Source organism: Vigna angularis, chromosome 9, assembly GCF_016808095.1.
Source record: "Vigna angularis cultivar LongXiaoDou No.4 chromosome 9, ASM1680809v1, whole genome shotgun sequence".
Lineage (NCBI taxonomy): Eukaryota > Viridiplantae > Streptophyta > Magnoliopsida > Fabales > Fabaceae > Vigna > Vigna angularis.
Window position 1 is genome coordinate 18,480,255 of NC_068978.1, and position 16,273 is coordinate 18,496,527.

Here is a 16,273-nt window from a genome sequence, read left to right on the forward strand (position 1 = left end):
GCTCAAGTGGGGGGCTGATCTTCATTTTTCATCACCAACACTTACCATCAGGGAAAAAAGAGGGGGCCGGAATCATCATCCATTCCCAATAACCCAAATACCCCCACGGCTACTGGAAGACATCTATCTTCAACCTATCCTCACCCTCCAATACCTCACGGCCAACACCCGTAACCCCAACCATTTTTCCTTTTTCACTCCCAACTCCAGTAACTGCCCATCATCCATATCCACCACTGACCCCTCTCTGATCATTTTCATCCTTATATCACCATCAACACCAAATCCTTATAGACGACCAACATACATCCTGGTTATTCCCACACAGCCAACAACTCACGGGGAGCCCCTTCATCTTCTCCATTTTCATCTCCAACAACAAAACCACCTCCAGCATCATTATTCCTACCTCTTAGACCCTTGATCACTCACCACACCTGGGAACGCCACCAAACCAGACTAAGGGCCAGTTTTTCATCACTTCTGAGATGGATCCCCAACACCCACCGTGACCCAACCACCTCACTTTTCTTCCTCCATTTTCATCATCTCCAAAAACCCATCATCATTCATCCTCTGCTGCAACCAACACCTCACGGCCACCACCCACTGCAGCACCGGTACCTATCATCCTTACACCACCTCCTACATTTGATCATGATCCCTTCCCTCTTGGTTTTCACGGCTAAACACCCATCCTCCCATACACTACGACCAATATCATCATCTTCAAACCTGTCTTCACGGGTCAGCCACCAAAGCCACCCTCATCTCCATTCCAACATCCCTTTCTTCTTCATTTTCAACCCCAACATCCCAAACCCAATGCCACGATCAACCTTACCTCACGGCCAACCTCTATCATCACCTTGTTTTTCTGCATTTTGATCATCAAGTGTTAATGACTATAGTCAACACCTCTGAGCATTTTCTCCACCTTCACACCTAATCGTCAATCTTCACCCTTACCTCACGGCCATTCCCCCATTTTTCATCATCTTAACATCATCTTCAACACCTCATGACCACAACCATTTTTCCTTTCTCACTACCAACTCTGTTATCTTCAACGCTGGTGATCATCTCCAAGACCCCGGGAACACCCGCACATCCATTCCCTCTTTGTTTTCACCTCACGACCAACTTCATCATCTTCTTCCATAATATCAGCAACAACAACATCCCCTATTCATCTCAAACGCCCACTGCTACTAGAAACGGCCATCCTCCATATTCACACACAGTCAATATCATCACCTTCATTTCCAACACGCCTAACGGCCATCCTTATACCATTTCATGGCAGCACCTTAGTCTTCCTCTATTTCCTCCGTTTTCATCATCCTAACAAACAGAAAACCAAATTTGAGTGTCATCGGAGACTCTGCCTCAGCCTTTGCCCGTCGCCCCTGATCCAAACCCGAACCACCATCCTTTACCTCCGCGTATGTCTATCGCGACCCTCATCACCAGCACACTTCAGATCCAGTCACCGTCGTTCTCCGCCTCTGCCATCTTCGTCGGCAACTATCGGTTATGGAGGGCGTCGCCGCCTCTACCTCGCAGCCGCCGTCTTCTTCTCTCCTAGGTCAATACCCGCCACCACGAGCTCCAGCCCCGACGTTTCCGACCCGGCAGCAAGAGAGGTCGCAGCCAGCAAGAAAGGTCGCCGTTGTCCTCCAGCATCAAGCCCTCGCCGACGGCCGCCCATCACCTCCCCATGCAATGGCTGCCAAGTCTAGGAAGAGGGGAGGTTACTTCCTTTGGTTTCATTCAGAAGAAAGAAAACGCTGAAAGAGAGAGTTTGGGCTTTGAGCCCGTTTTGGTTTCTAAATAAACAAAAAAAAAAGAAGGAGAACTTTTTCTGCAGCCTTTGTTTCATGATTTGCACCCCTTCAACTTGGGCCTAAACTCATACTGCAAACAAAAATAAAGGGAACTGGACCTGACAAGCAAATATTCAATGACACCTCCAAATTTCATCTTGACACCCCTGGCGGATACAAGGACAAAAAGGAGGGGATTTTGGCCCAAACAAAGGAGCTTCAATTTCACTCGTCACCCCTGGTTTTTATCTCTGTACCCCTATTTCAGTTGAGCTTTTCTCTTGTTTTGTTTTTTTTTTACGCTTTAGTTTCTTTATTTTTATTATTTGTTTGGTTATTAGTTTTTTACTGATGTAACCCCTTGTAAAATACCCCCACCCCTTTGTTTTAGTGATTTTGTTCATTTTGTTTCATTTCAAAAAAAAAAGGGAAAAAAGTAATAAATAATAAAAAATATATAAAACATTAAAAAACATTTAATATAATAAATTTCGGTATGAGTACTCGTGCGATCGTACGCATCAGCCTAGTACTTATTGCCCAAATATAAAATAAATAAAAGCCGTGTGAGTGCTCGTGCGATCGTACGCATCAGCCTAGTACTCATTACGCAAAACAAAATAAATAAAAAGCCGTGTGAGTGCTCGTGCGATCGTACGCATCGGCCTAGTACTCATTACGCAAAACAATAAGAGAAAAAAAGCCGTGTGAGTGCTCGTGCGATCGTACGCATCAGCCTAGTACTCATTACGCAAAAAAATATGTTTCAAAGGTTTAGGCACATGTGTGATCGCACGCATCGTCCTTGTGCCAAAAACCTTTTCTCTTTCCTAAATAAAAATAACAAAAAATGTAAAAATCATCAAAAACTAAAAAACATCTACTTTTCAAACTCAAATAATATCGCCAGAACTACGTGATCCTTGATTCTCCATCAAAAGTGGAGATACGTAGGAGCAAGGCCAGTCCTTGTCAGGCTCACTTTCCCAAAAATCTAAATCATTTTCCAAACATAATTTTCAAACAAACTTCTCAAACAGTTTTCAAATGAACTACGGAACCCTGATTTCTCATTCTGCATGAGAATACGTAGGAGCAAGGTCAATCCTTGTCGGGCCCAAAAAGCTAAAAAATATTGTTTGTTTTCTTTAGCGTTTTATTTTAAGGGGAAGTTAAATACTTTGAAAACCACATCCACATTCGCACATTTAGTTAAAGGTACTGTCTTAGGGCAGGCGTTGTAGGGTGCTAATACCTTCCCTACGCGTAACTGACTCCCGAACCAAGAATCTGGTTCAATTTGACCATGCCTTATCATTTTATGGTTTTTCCGTAGTTTTCCAGAATAAACTATGGTGGCGACTCCAAAATCTCTTTTTCAAAATTAATATTCTATCTTTTTATTGGATCGTCGTCCCGTCGCGATTCCGGTTGCGACAAATAGGATATAAGGTAATATGATATAATAAGTGTAGGATAAAAGGAAGAGTTAATATCCTGGGCGGGAAGTGACTTGTATAAATAGAATTCTTGTATTGTTTTAGATACGTTTTGATAGTTATAGACTTTGACAGGAACCTTTCGTCCTATAGGAGAGGTTAGGCTCCTAGTTGAGTGTATGTACAGTGTACCATATCCATTTGTATACAAGAAACCTATTCTTTCGTTATCTGTGTGTGTGAGGGAGCGTTCATAGTTAGGTTTCATACCCAGAAACCTAACAAAACATCTAAAACTTTATCAATTTGAAAAGATTCAAAACATGTTAGGAGTTATAAAAGCCATTGAAGTAAGCTAACTGCCACATACACATGTAGCTTAGGGAGGGAATGTTAGTCCAAGTTGTTATTTACTTGTGTATTAGTTAATAAAGCTCCAGCTTTAAGGGCTATTAAATTGTTCTATTATTTAGGAGATAGTTGAGTCTTTCGTTTTATTTTTGTAACCACACATAACGTGGTAGTTGCAGTTTATTTTAGGTTATGTAAGGCTTATATAAGCCACACTTTTGCTTTAATAAAATCATTCTCTCATGTTTACTCTTCACGACTTTTCAACAATTGACATCTGATTCCATAATTCATCTCATAAAAAATTTGTAACCTCGTATAAATCCTACTAAATAATAAATGAAATTAAATAGATTAAAAAATAGCCTTGTTCTTCTCCCTCCTTGTTGTTCTCCCTCCTTCGTTTTCCCTCCTTCTTCTCCCCTCCTTCATTCTCTCTCTTTCGTTCTTTTTCATTCTCCTCCATTCTCCTTCGTTCTCTTGCCATTGTTTTCAGTCATTGCTATTGTCTAAGTAGTCGAGGTGGTTGGGTGAAGCTATTGTTCGAGGTTTGAAGTTGTTCGTCGTGGTTGAAGTTCTCGGTTGTGGTGAGTGACTACGTTTTTATAAATTAGGGTTTATACTGATAATTAGAACTGTGTTGTGCTGTAAGTAATCAAGATTAGGGATGTATAAATAACGAGGAGGTGTTGTCGTCATTGTTTCTGCTTCCAAATCGGAGGATCTAAAGCGAATCAACGACGTTCTCGACAAGCACCTCGAACGATCCTCGGCCTCCTCTTCTCGCACCATCAACGCCACCTTCAAAAATTCCAACCTCCAAGGTACCTTTTCGAAAGAATCATTGGGCCCTTATAGTACTCTAATCCTATTGATTATGCACAAGGTGAGGGCAGCCCAAGTACTACTGCAGACGCTGAACACGGCCCAACTAATACTCTAGATGCTTCTATTGATCGTCCTAAGAGAGTTTTCCGTCAGCCAATTTATCTTAGGGATTTTGTTACTAAGTGACGTGTCTCCCTTTTAGGGGAAACCGTTATACCCATGTGAAGGAATATTAGCTGTAAGGAGTAGTGCTTATATAAAGCACCTTTCTGTCATGGGCAAGAATAAGAAAGAATTATTACGTGTTCTCTTATGAATTTCTCCTTCTTTGTCCTGTTTTTCTTTTCAGATTATTCCATTCTCTGTTTTTTCCCCTTACAATTCGTGCTTTCATTGAGTCTTACTCCCTCCATCCATGGCCGACTCACCTGACCCATTCACCTCCCTTGACCGCAAATTAGAACAAATCTTACTACTTACTAGCCCAAGCCAATTTTTCCAACACCCTCATGGACATTGACAATCGTACATCCCACCTTGAGAACCAACTCTCACTCAACCCTAAACCTCTCAACACCCCTTACCGACCGATGAAATTGGACCTTCCGCCCTTTGATGGAACGGATTCCCTTGGTTGGATCTTCAAAGCCAATCAGCTTTTCGCCTTCCACCAAACTCCCCTGGAGCAACGCATTCAGCTCGCTTCCTTTTCTCTTGAAGGAAAAGCCCTTGTCTGGTTTCAGTGGATGCACAACAACGAGTTACTCACCTCGTGGGTCTCTTTCCTCCGAGCGCTCGAACTCCGATTTGCTCCCTCAAAGTTTGACGATCCTATCGCAACCCTGTGTAAGCTTTCTCAAACACACTCATTGCAAGACTACCTCTCTGAGTTTGAGAAACTCTCTAATAGGATCTCTGGTTACCCCACTAGTTTTTATCTGAGTTGTTTTATCTCGGGCCTCAAACCCCACCTTCATCGAGAGGTCACGGTCCTCCAACCGTCAGACCTGAACCAAGCTATTGTGTTTGCCAAGCTGCATGAGGACAAACACTCTAGCAACCCCCCATTCAATCGTTTCCCCCGTCCATCTCCATCAACCAACACACCACCACTTACCTCCCTAAAACCACTACCACCACTCTTACCCACACCCCCCAATAAGCTACCCATCAAAAGATTAATAGAGACAAAAATGCAGGCAAGGAGAGAGAAGAATTTATGCTACAACTGCGATGAACAATATACGCGTGGGCATCGTTGTAAATCTCAATTTCTCCTTCTAATCTCCACCGAACCAGATGATGACCCAGATACACCAACAGGCTCGGATCCATAGGTTATAGATGACCCTTCTCCTGAATCAGGCCTCATTAGTCTACATGCACTTTCGGGTCAATGGGCTCCTCGCACCCTACGTCTGACGGGATCCATTAACGGGTACAAAGTCCAAGTTTTGGTGGATAGTGGAGCTACACACAATTTCATACAAAGTAGGGTGGCTCATTTCCTTTAGCTCCAGAATGAGCCCACTTCAACTCCTTTGAGAGTAATGGTCGGTAACGATGATTTTCTTCCCTACTCAACTTTTTGTCCCAAGGCCCAACTTCATTTGTCCTCTTTCCATTGATTTGTATCCATTAGAATTGTCTGGTACTGACATTGTATTAGGGGTTCATTGGTTGACTCAAGTAAGTCCATTTGTGATGGACTACAATGGCCCTTTTATGAGATTCATGTGGGAAGGTCAATTAATGCAACTGAAAGGAGAAATCGGCCCAATTTCTGTCCACCAATTACAGAGACTGCAACAAACAAATAGTATTGAGGCTCTTTTCCAACTCACACTCGAGCCTACACACTCATCATCCTTCCACTCTTACTCTACCACCACAACCACACCCCCTCCTTCCCCCGCCACCACTATTACACATACTCCCACCTCTGATCCCCCACCTTCAAGCCCTCCTCCACAAATACTCCTATCTTTTTCAACCACCAACTACCTTACCACCCTCAAGACCCACAAATCACCGTATTACACTACAGCCAAATACTTCACCAATTTTAGTACGACCTTACTGTTATCCCTACTTCCAAAAGCACGAAATTGAGCAGCAAGTGCAACAGATGCTTGACTCAAGCTTTATTAAGCCTAGTACAAGTCCCTTTTCTTCCCCAGTTATCCTTATCAAGAAGAAAGACGGGACTTGGCATTTTTGCGTTGACTACCGCGCCCTCAATGCCGCCACTGTGAAGGACACATTTCCTATTCCAACCATTGATGCGTTATTGGATGAACTGGGTAATGCCGCTTGGTTTTCTAAGTTGGATCTATTTTCCAGTTTCCACCAAATCTTGATGCTTCCCAACAATTGTGACAAAACTGCCTTCCGCACACATAACAGCCATTTCGAATTCCGAGTCATGCCATTTGGGTTGTGCAATGCCCTTTCTACATTTCAGGCCACCATGAATGACCTCTTTCGCCCACATCTTCGTCAATTCATCATTGTATTCTTTGACGACATCCTCGTCTATAGCCCAAAACTGGATTTACACATTTTTCATCTAGAGTGTACTTTTCAATTGCTAGTGCATAATAGCTTTCACCTTAAAGGGGAGAAATGTTCAATCGGAAAGGAGTCCATACATTACCTGGGTCACATAGTCTCTAATAAGGGCGTGCAGCCAGACCCTAGTAAGATCCAAGCTGTTCTTGACTGGCCAACACCCATGTTAGTCAAGTCTCTTCGGGGCTTCTTGGGTTTGACTGGATTCTATCGTTGCTTCGTGAAGGGTTATGCCTCCATCGCTAGTGCTCTCACCGACCTCCTCAAACGTGACAATTTTTGTTGGCAAGATAGTGCCTCACAGGCCTTCTAACATTTGAAAGAGGCACTAACGAATGCTCCTGTTTTGTCATTGCCCCGTTTTGATCACACGTTCCTAGTTCAAACCGATGCCTCCAGGTCAGGCATGGGGGTTGTTCTCTCTCAAAACGGACATCCCATCGCATATTTCAGTAAACAGTTTTGCCCGAAGCTGCAAAACTCATCCACTTATATTAGGGAACTATGTGCAATTACTTCAGCTGTACAAAAGTGGCGGCAATACCTACTTGGTCGAAGATTCATTATCCAAACAGACCAAAAATCAATCAAAGAGTTGTTATCCCAAACTGTTCTTACTCCAGATCGACAACATTACCTCTCCAAGTTGTTGGGCTACGACTTTGAGATACAATATCGCCCAGGGAAGTCTAATTCAGCAGCAAATGCTTTATCCAGACTTTCACAACCACAACAGGAGCACTGCCTTCTCATTTTATCCATTCCTCAATTGGATTTTCTATTTGATCTGAAACAGTATTTGTCCACCAATGCTGACTTCCTTTCACTGAAGGAGCGAATCACAAAAAATCCTGTTAACTTTCCTCTATATTCTTTGAGAAACGAGTTAATCCTGTTCAAACAACGCATCTGGATTCCTTCGTCATGCCCTTTCATCCCCACTATCTTACATGAATACCATTCTACACCCTTGGCAGGACACCCTAGTGTAACACGCACCTTTGGGAAGTTAGCAGCTAATTTCTTTTGGGCCAAAATGCGTCAAGACGTTCACACATTTGTCAACCAATGTGAAATTTTTCAACAAACTAAGATTCCAGTTCAAAAACCTGCAGGATACTTCAACCAATTCCTCCACCTACCAAATGTTGGGAGGATTTATCCCTGGATTTCATTGTGGGCCTTCCTCCATACCAAAGTAATTCTACAATATTGGTTGTTGTAGACAGATTCTCAAAGGCTGCACACTTTGACATGTTACCCAGGTCTTTCTCAGCTTCCAAAGTGGCTGACTTATTCGTACACATGATCTGCAAATTGCACGGCCTTCACAAGAGCTTAATTTATGATCGAGACCCTGTGTTTCTTAGCCAGTTTTGGTGCAAGCTTTTTCGCTTAAGTGGGACCAAGTTACGGATGTCCACACCTTACCATCCTCAATCCGATGGCCAAACTGAGGTGGTTAAGAAGGTACTGCAACAATATCTTCGTTGCTTCATTCATCACAAGCCATCATTGTGGGGCAAATTTCTTCCTTGGGCCGAATGGTGCTTCAACACTACTATCAACGCTTCCATCAAGATGACCCCATTTGAAGTCGTGTATGGCCATCCCCCACCATCTATTCCCCAAGGTCTTTCTTCTGACACTTCAAACGCTGCTGTTCAGTTTGAATTGCAATCTAGAGTTGACATCATCCGTAAACTCCACAACAACCTCCAAAAGGCACAAGCAGATATTAAGCGATGGGCAGACAACAACTGTCGCGATCTTCAATTCCAACCTGGAGATTGGGTTTATGTTCGTCTTCGCCCTCATCATCAGGTTTTAGTTGCGGGTCATTACCAAGGCAAGTTACAGAAACAATTTTTTTGTCCCTTCCAGGTCTTGGAACGGATTGGACAAGTTGCTTACAAATTAGAGCTCCCTTCAAATGCCAAAATCCACAATGTCTTTCACGTCAGCTTTCTCAAACTACACAAAGGAAATCCCCCAACAACATCTTCAAACCTTCATTTGGAATTCAATGATAATCAGCCCATATTGGAACCCATAGCTATTCTGAACAGTAAGCCAGATTCTGACTTAGTCTTGGTGCAATGGAGGGGTCTTCCACCAGAAGATGCTACGTGGGAACCATGAGGAGTTATGAAAGAGCAATTCCACCTTGAGGACAAGGTGCTTCTCCATCCAGAGGGAGATGAAAGAATCATTGGGCCCTTATAGTACTCTAATCCTATTGATTATGCACAAGGTGAGGGCAGCCCAAGTACTACTGCAGACGCTGAACACGGCCAAACTAATACTCCAGTTGCTTCTATTGATCGTCCTAAGAGGGTTGTCCGTCAGCCAATTTATCTTAGGGATTTTGTTACTAAGTGACGTGTCTCCCTTTTAAGAGAAACCGTTATACCTATGTGAAGGAATATTAGCTGTAAGGAGTAGTGCTTATATAAAGCACCTTTCTGTCATGGGCAGAAATAAGAAAGAATTATTACGTGTTCTCTTCTGAATTTCTCCTTCTCTGTTTTTCTTTCTTGATTATTCCATTCTCTATTTTTCCCCTTACACTTTTCCTCTTTCACCTCTTCCAATTTGCTTCACCACACTCTTCTCTTCACACAAATGAGGCCACTGCACAGAAACTCAATCATAATGACCTAACATCATAATATTTCTTTCTAATTTCATTTGCATTGGGTGTAGCGGAAGAATCTGAAACGGAGAGTGAAGAGTCCGATGTTAGCGGTTCGGATGGAGATGACACCTCTTGGATCTCTTGGTTCTGCAATCTTGGTTTTTGCGAGGTCGATGATGATTACATCCAGGATGACTTCAACCTCTGTGGATTGAGCAGTCAAGTGCCCTACTATGATTATGCCCTTGATTTGATTCTCGATGTCGAATCATCCACGATTAGTTTTTTTTACTCTTCTCTGCCCTCAGAGTTCTTGTCCTTTCAGGTTAATTCATATTGCTATGATTAAGGCTTTAAAGCATGGTTTGCAACGGTGGTTTCGACATCAATGTTAAGATATTATGGGGTTCCTCTCATCTGAATGCAATTTCCGACAATATCAATCAAGAATTGCGACAGAAAATTTAATGCAACTTAAAAGCATTATTCAACAATCACTTATTTACCTTCGTTTGGTAGTGGTTACACGATTTGGTTGGAATGTGTAGGTGACATGTTCACGGAGGAACAAAACGACTTGATTGAATCAGCAGCGGAAATGCTTTACGGTTTGATTCAAATTTTTTTCAGATTTTTTTTGGTATCTTTTTGTTTATGGATTTGAGACACGAGCAATGGAACTTCATGTAATATGGCTTCGAAATCAGGCTTAAGTATCCTTTTTTCCTAATTATTTATCTTTTCTTGTGTTTTTCTGTGCATAAACTGCTTCCCACGTAATGGCTCAAGGCTCGGTCACTTTTGTTCTTGATAAACTGATTATTGGTAGCGTGTACCTAATTTTATAGGTTGAAGGGCATGAAATAAGTACTTCCCAGGTTTCAGAGTCTACAATTTCTGAAGATGAATCTGCTAGAATGGTTAAATCATTGATTCAAAATGTTCCATCTATATCATTTTCTAAAGTTTAGACATAATATTTATTTATTTAGTCATTATTTTCAGATAAAGAATGAATATAAAAATTTGAGTTACTTCGTTTAAGTTACTTATTCAAATAGTAAGTAGTGTAATTATTTTAGATAGAAAATTAGAATGGCAGATAATCAAATCATGTTAGAACAGTAAAAAAATGATTTAATCAATTTTTTCTGCTCTTTTGGGATTAAAATTAATTATTGACATTTATTTATGTATTCAATCTTTTTTATTAAAAGTAAAACATAAGCATTTAAATAATGGGATATGAAAGAGTAATAATTTTGACTAACTACTCTTCTTGCAATTATTAGTGGTTTTTAGCTATTTCTTAGTATAGACCATATTCCACTCTCCTCTGTCATAGATCTGGGAAATTTGGATCAGTAATTTAATAATGTTGGCATTCACCATCACAACGCATTTGTTGGTACTTATAAGATAAAATATATTTGGTATTCTTATTCATAACACTTGCCAGATGATAAGGTTCTCTTCAATATGCTTACTTGCATTTGTTCTTTAATTTATTTAAAGTATCTATCCAAAGTCAAATCTAGATTCAGTAGTAAATATTATTCTAGAACTAGAATTTATATCAATGTCTTTATGACTAGGATTAAGTTGATTCTGGCTTGTCTGAAGATGTCATTTCCATCTGTTTCAGCAATTTCTCCATAAATAATACTGATAATTTTTAGCACATCATGCTCTTTCTGTTTAATAGTAGATATATTTCTTAATCAGCTTGATTTCAAATTTTGATGGTGACAAATTTTACCAATATTTCCAAGGCTTGTTGATCTTCCATTGGAAAAGTTTCAAAGAGCACTTGCTCACATACTACAGGTATGTGTGAATTCTAATACTGGATTTCATATTTGTATGTCTCTTATGCTTTTTATTCTTGGATGCCTTGTGCTTGGCAAATTGACTGCGCTTTCATTCATAGTCCATGTTTCCTTATATTGTTCCTTTTAGTAGACGAGGATTTATGTTCAATTTAACCTCAATATTTCTTACAAGTTATTTCTTTATCTTTTTTCTTCCTTTCTAGATGGGCTAAGCGTTTAAGGTTGTTCATGGCAGGTTTCAGCTCATACAGGTTCAGCTTTAACTCCCGTAGAAGTGTTGGTTGCAATGCATGGAATTGTTCCGGAGAAGGATGGCCTTGCACTTAAGAAGGCATGTCTTCTATTATCTACGTGTATGCTTCAAATTACCCTTTCCAATTAAATGTTGTTTGTAAAAGATTTTTTCTGTCGATTATTGATGATCTATGAACATCTGATGTATTAATGCTTTTGGAATATGTCACATCTTATGAGTTTTTGTAATAAGTAAAATAAATTTTTTTTGTGCCATATAATCAGGAAGTAAGCTTGATCTTTGCTATTAAAAAAATTAAGCTTATTATTTCTTAACATGATACAAATCGGAAATAATTGATACAAAATGAAGAGCAAGCAACACATCAAAATCTCAATAAGGATAGTTGTTGTGTCTTGATGTAGCTAATTATATGTTGTTTTTTCCTGATTGCCCCCTCCCCCAATAAGAAATAAATAAACTATTTTGTTAAACTAACAAAATACCAAATAACCACTGTTGTGTCTTAGTGCAATGAGCAGTTCACTACTTTTTCAGATGTATTTTTTCCTATGAACTGTTTCAATACCTCGTGCCTCTTTTACCTGGCTTCAATTTGCATGGTAGTGTTGTTTAGAAATGATATATTGTTATTTGTCTTGTGCGTGAAAAGCTTGTTTAGATGCAAATCACTATTATGGTCTTGTGCATAAAAAAGTTCAAGCCTAATTGGATTGTCGTGTAATGTTGCCTTCCATCTGTAATGTAGAAAAATTTATCCAAATATTTTTTCCAAGGCTATTACTAGTTACCAAACCCAAGTCTGATTTGTATAATATTTTTCATAAATGTTAGTTGAACTAATTCTGCTGTAACAACTATTGAAAATCCTTAAAAACTTTTGAGGTGAATTCTGAATTATTCTTTTTCACCATCAGATAACAGATGCTTGCTCGACTTGTTTTGGGCCACACAACAGGTTCTAGCAAAGGCATTGAACCGGATGGTAAGGAGGATTCGGTGTTTTGGCCAATTATACTGGATTTACTTCAAATCTTCATGGCTCTATTGTTTAAATTTTCAGGTTGATCATTGTGTAGATATTTGATGACACGTCTCCAATGGAGCAACATGTCATAAAGGATGTTCATGAGGAGTAGATTGCATTTCTTTTAACCGTTTATAGATGATTAGATATTTCAATGATGAGGAACTATTTTATGTGTAACTTCGTTATGTAATTATATTTAGAAACTTTGTTAGATAAATATTACAGTTAGGAATTGTTTTGATGTGTTAATAATAAAAACAATATTGATTATTTTGCTTGTTATTGATTATTCAGACGGTATTCTAGAAATGAATTTTATGGAGGTCATAAGGATAGTAGCATATACAAATTAAATATTTTAAAAAAATGATATCTTTTATACCTTTTAAAGTTAGATTAGGTATAAAAAAAAGTCTCACTTTTATATCGGTTCCAGCATTAACAAGTACAAAAACATGAAACTTTTTACACCTGTTCTAGCATCAACAAATATAAAAGTGTTAAAATTGTATACATATTTTAGAGCTGCCATAAAATGTCTAAAACTTCCTACATCCTTGCTCTATACCTACACGAAAAAATGGCATAAAAAGCCTCTTTTAAGAGGTATAAAATGTCTTTTTTGTGATAGTGTTAGTGTAGTATTTCTTTTATTTTTATTAAAGTATGTGTAAAAGTTGTTAGGTATGTGGTAGATAAGAGAGACTTTTAGTCCTATATATAAACATGCAAACACCTCTTGTAAGGCACTTTTGAGAATATTGAATTGGATTTCTGTAGAGATGATTCTAGAACCAATTCACCCTTGAAAGTCAAGGTCAAAGAATCCAAGGGATTCTCCCCGGTCACCTTCCATTCACTCTCCATCTTCATTCTCCCATTTACACTTCAAATTATCACTCCTCCATATCAACATCTTTCCCTCAATCGGCGTATGCACTTGGCACGCGTCAGCTATCCTATCAGCCACTTCACTTCCGCTTGGCCCGCATCAGACCCCTCGCACTACATCATCATTGCCTCTCACATTCACTCTCACGCGAACCAGTTCTTCAGAATTCCATTTCTCTCTCGAAACAACAACGCCCTTCTTAGGGTTTGTTCTCGAAGGATCATTCACCACACTGCCTTTTCTCCTCGAGACCCTCCTCACTGAACCTCATCTTCATCAACCATGACACAAACTTCATCTTCTTCACGATTTCGCACCGTAATTTTTCCTCACCGAACCATATCTTCCATTCTCACCGATTAGAACCTCTTATCCACAGATTTGAACCCCTATTAACCGATCCTTCTCACATTCGAACCGATTATTCGATTCATCTGTAGTTTTCCCCTTTTTCTAGGGTTGTCACCGATTAAATGTTCTTCTTCAACGTTCAAATCTGCTTCCGCATCAAACCCTAGGTTTTTAACCCAACAAACCTGCAAATCTAGGGCTCACCGTTTGTCTTCTTAGTTCTTTAGTTGTTCCGCTGCCTCATTTGCTTCCTCTGCTTCTTTCCGTTGTGCATCAATGTCAAGGATGCCTCGAGGAGTCCAAATCGCTCAAGTTCCGTCTTCTCCTCGGAGTGTCGTCTATCATATGGTATTTAGAGCCTTGGTTTAGGCACGCTTCACAGCTAAGTGTCTTGCTTCTCTGATTCACGAGTTGTTGTGATTCGGTCTTGATCTTATTCATTATTGTTGAATCTCTTCAATATCCGCGTTGTTCATTATGATTCCATTTGTGCTGTATTGATTCTATTTTGCGTTTACTTTTGTTCATTTTTTTCGTGTTGTTTTGGTTTGATTTTGAGTTTGTCTTCTTTGATTGAGTCTTGTTTCTTTCAATTCAAGTTGATCTGTTCACTACTGTGAGTATCGTGTTTAGGATTCCTGATTTTGTTTATGTTTGAGTTTGCTGTGCTTTGAGTCATTAATTTTTGCTTATTTTAATCGGTCCAATTTAGTTTTTTTTAGTCAGATTTTCTTTTGAAATCCAAATCTGTTTTGTCTAATAGTCATGTGCATTGGTTGAAACTGATGCAGTTTTAATCTGTTATCAAAAGCTTATTTCAGTTGTGCATTTGTTCGTGAAATTGTGTTTGAGCCTTGGTATAAAACTCTATCAAACCACAAAAGCCATGAAACATTCAAACGAATGAGCTGGTTGATATATATCCATTGGCCAGACCAATTGATTCTTTAAAGTTGATGTCAATACCCAATTTCGTCCGGGTAAATAAGATTTCACAAAAATAAATAAAAAAAGAACAAAAGAATAAAAAAAATATTATTTGTTTTACTATTTGCAACCCCAAATTAATTTTTTATTCCTTAATTCAATGGCCCAAAATAATCCCACACTTTTTTACTTCCTCACCACCCATTTTCTCTTATCACACCCCACTCTCCACATCACCATCCACCTCACCCTCCATATCGTATTCCACATCATCTACCTTTTTCATTTATTTTTTCCACCTCATTTCCTTATTAATTTTTATATATCAACTTTTCTAATTATTCCACTTACATTTTTTAATCATATCTTCTCCACCAACATATTTTATTATTTTCTTAATCCATTTTCTCCATCTACTTTTCCACCCCACTTTTATATTAATTTCTCTTACTAACTTTTATTTATTCCATCTACTTTTCTAAATCATATTTTATCCACCAACTTATTTTATTATTTCTTTCATCCATTTTTTCTCCATCCACTTTTCTACCCCACTTTTATATTAATTTCTCTTACTAACTTTTATTTATTCCATCTACTTTCCTAAATTATATTTTATCCATCACCTTCTCCACCAACTTATTTTATTATTTCTTTCATCCATTTTTCTCCATCTACTTTTCCATCCCACTTTTATATTAATTTCTCTTACTAACTTTTATTTATTTCATCACTTTTCTAAATTATATTTTATTTACCACCTTCTCCACTAACATATTTTATTATTTTCTCCATCTACTTTCTTTACCTAATTTCTCCACCCACTTTTTATATTATTTCTTTCACTTATTTTCCACACCAACTTTTACTATTTACTTTTTTTTATTATATTTCATTTCATCTAATTTTTCCACCCACTTATTATATTATTTTTCTTTATCAACTTTCTCCATCCATATCTCTATAAATACCCACATTTTCTTCACTCCATTTTACACACACACATACACAATTACACAATACCCATCTTTTCTTTCTCACACTAAACCTCTTCATTTACGTCCCAAAAACTCTACTTCATTCTTCTCTCCCACACTACATATCTTTCCACACATTCCTTATCTCCCCTATTATCATTCTTCTACACACACCACACATGAAACACTTCAACACACCTCTTCTCCTCCATATCAACATCTACATCTCTTGAAGCCTCTATTTTCACTCGCATCTTGATCGGATTATCATTGTCTTCTCATCCAGGTTCTTATCCCTTCACCTCTTCTTTTTGTTTTGAATTATTTTATTAAATTTGGTTTTATTATTCCATAG

At 38.8% G+C, this 16,273-nt stretch overlaps 1 protein-coding gene across 1 annotated transcript; it reads left to right on the plus strand.

Annotated features, from left to right (window-relative positions):
• Positions 1 to 4,283: 4,283 nt before the first annotated feature.
• Positions 4,284 to 10,345, plus strand: LOC108347489 (putative casein kinase II subunit beta-4). The gene is given in 3 exon segments (XM_052868253.1): positions 4,284 to 4,440; positions 9,722 to 9,934; positions 10,202 to 10,345. Coding segments are annotated over 3 exon segments (486 nt in total). The 3' UTR covers positions 10,318 to 10,345.
• Positions 10,346 to 16,273: the final 5,928 nt, after the last annotated feature.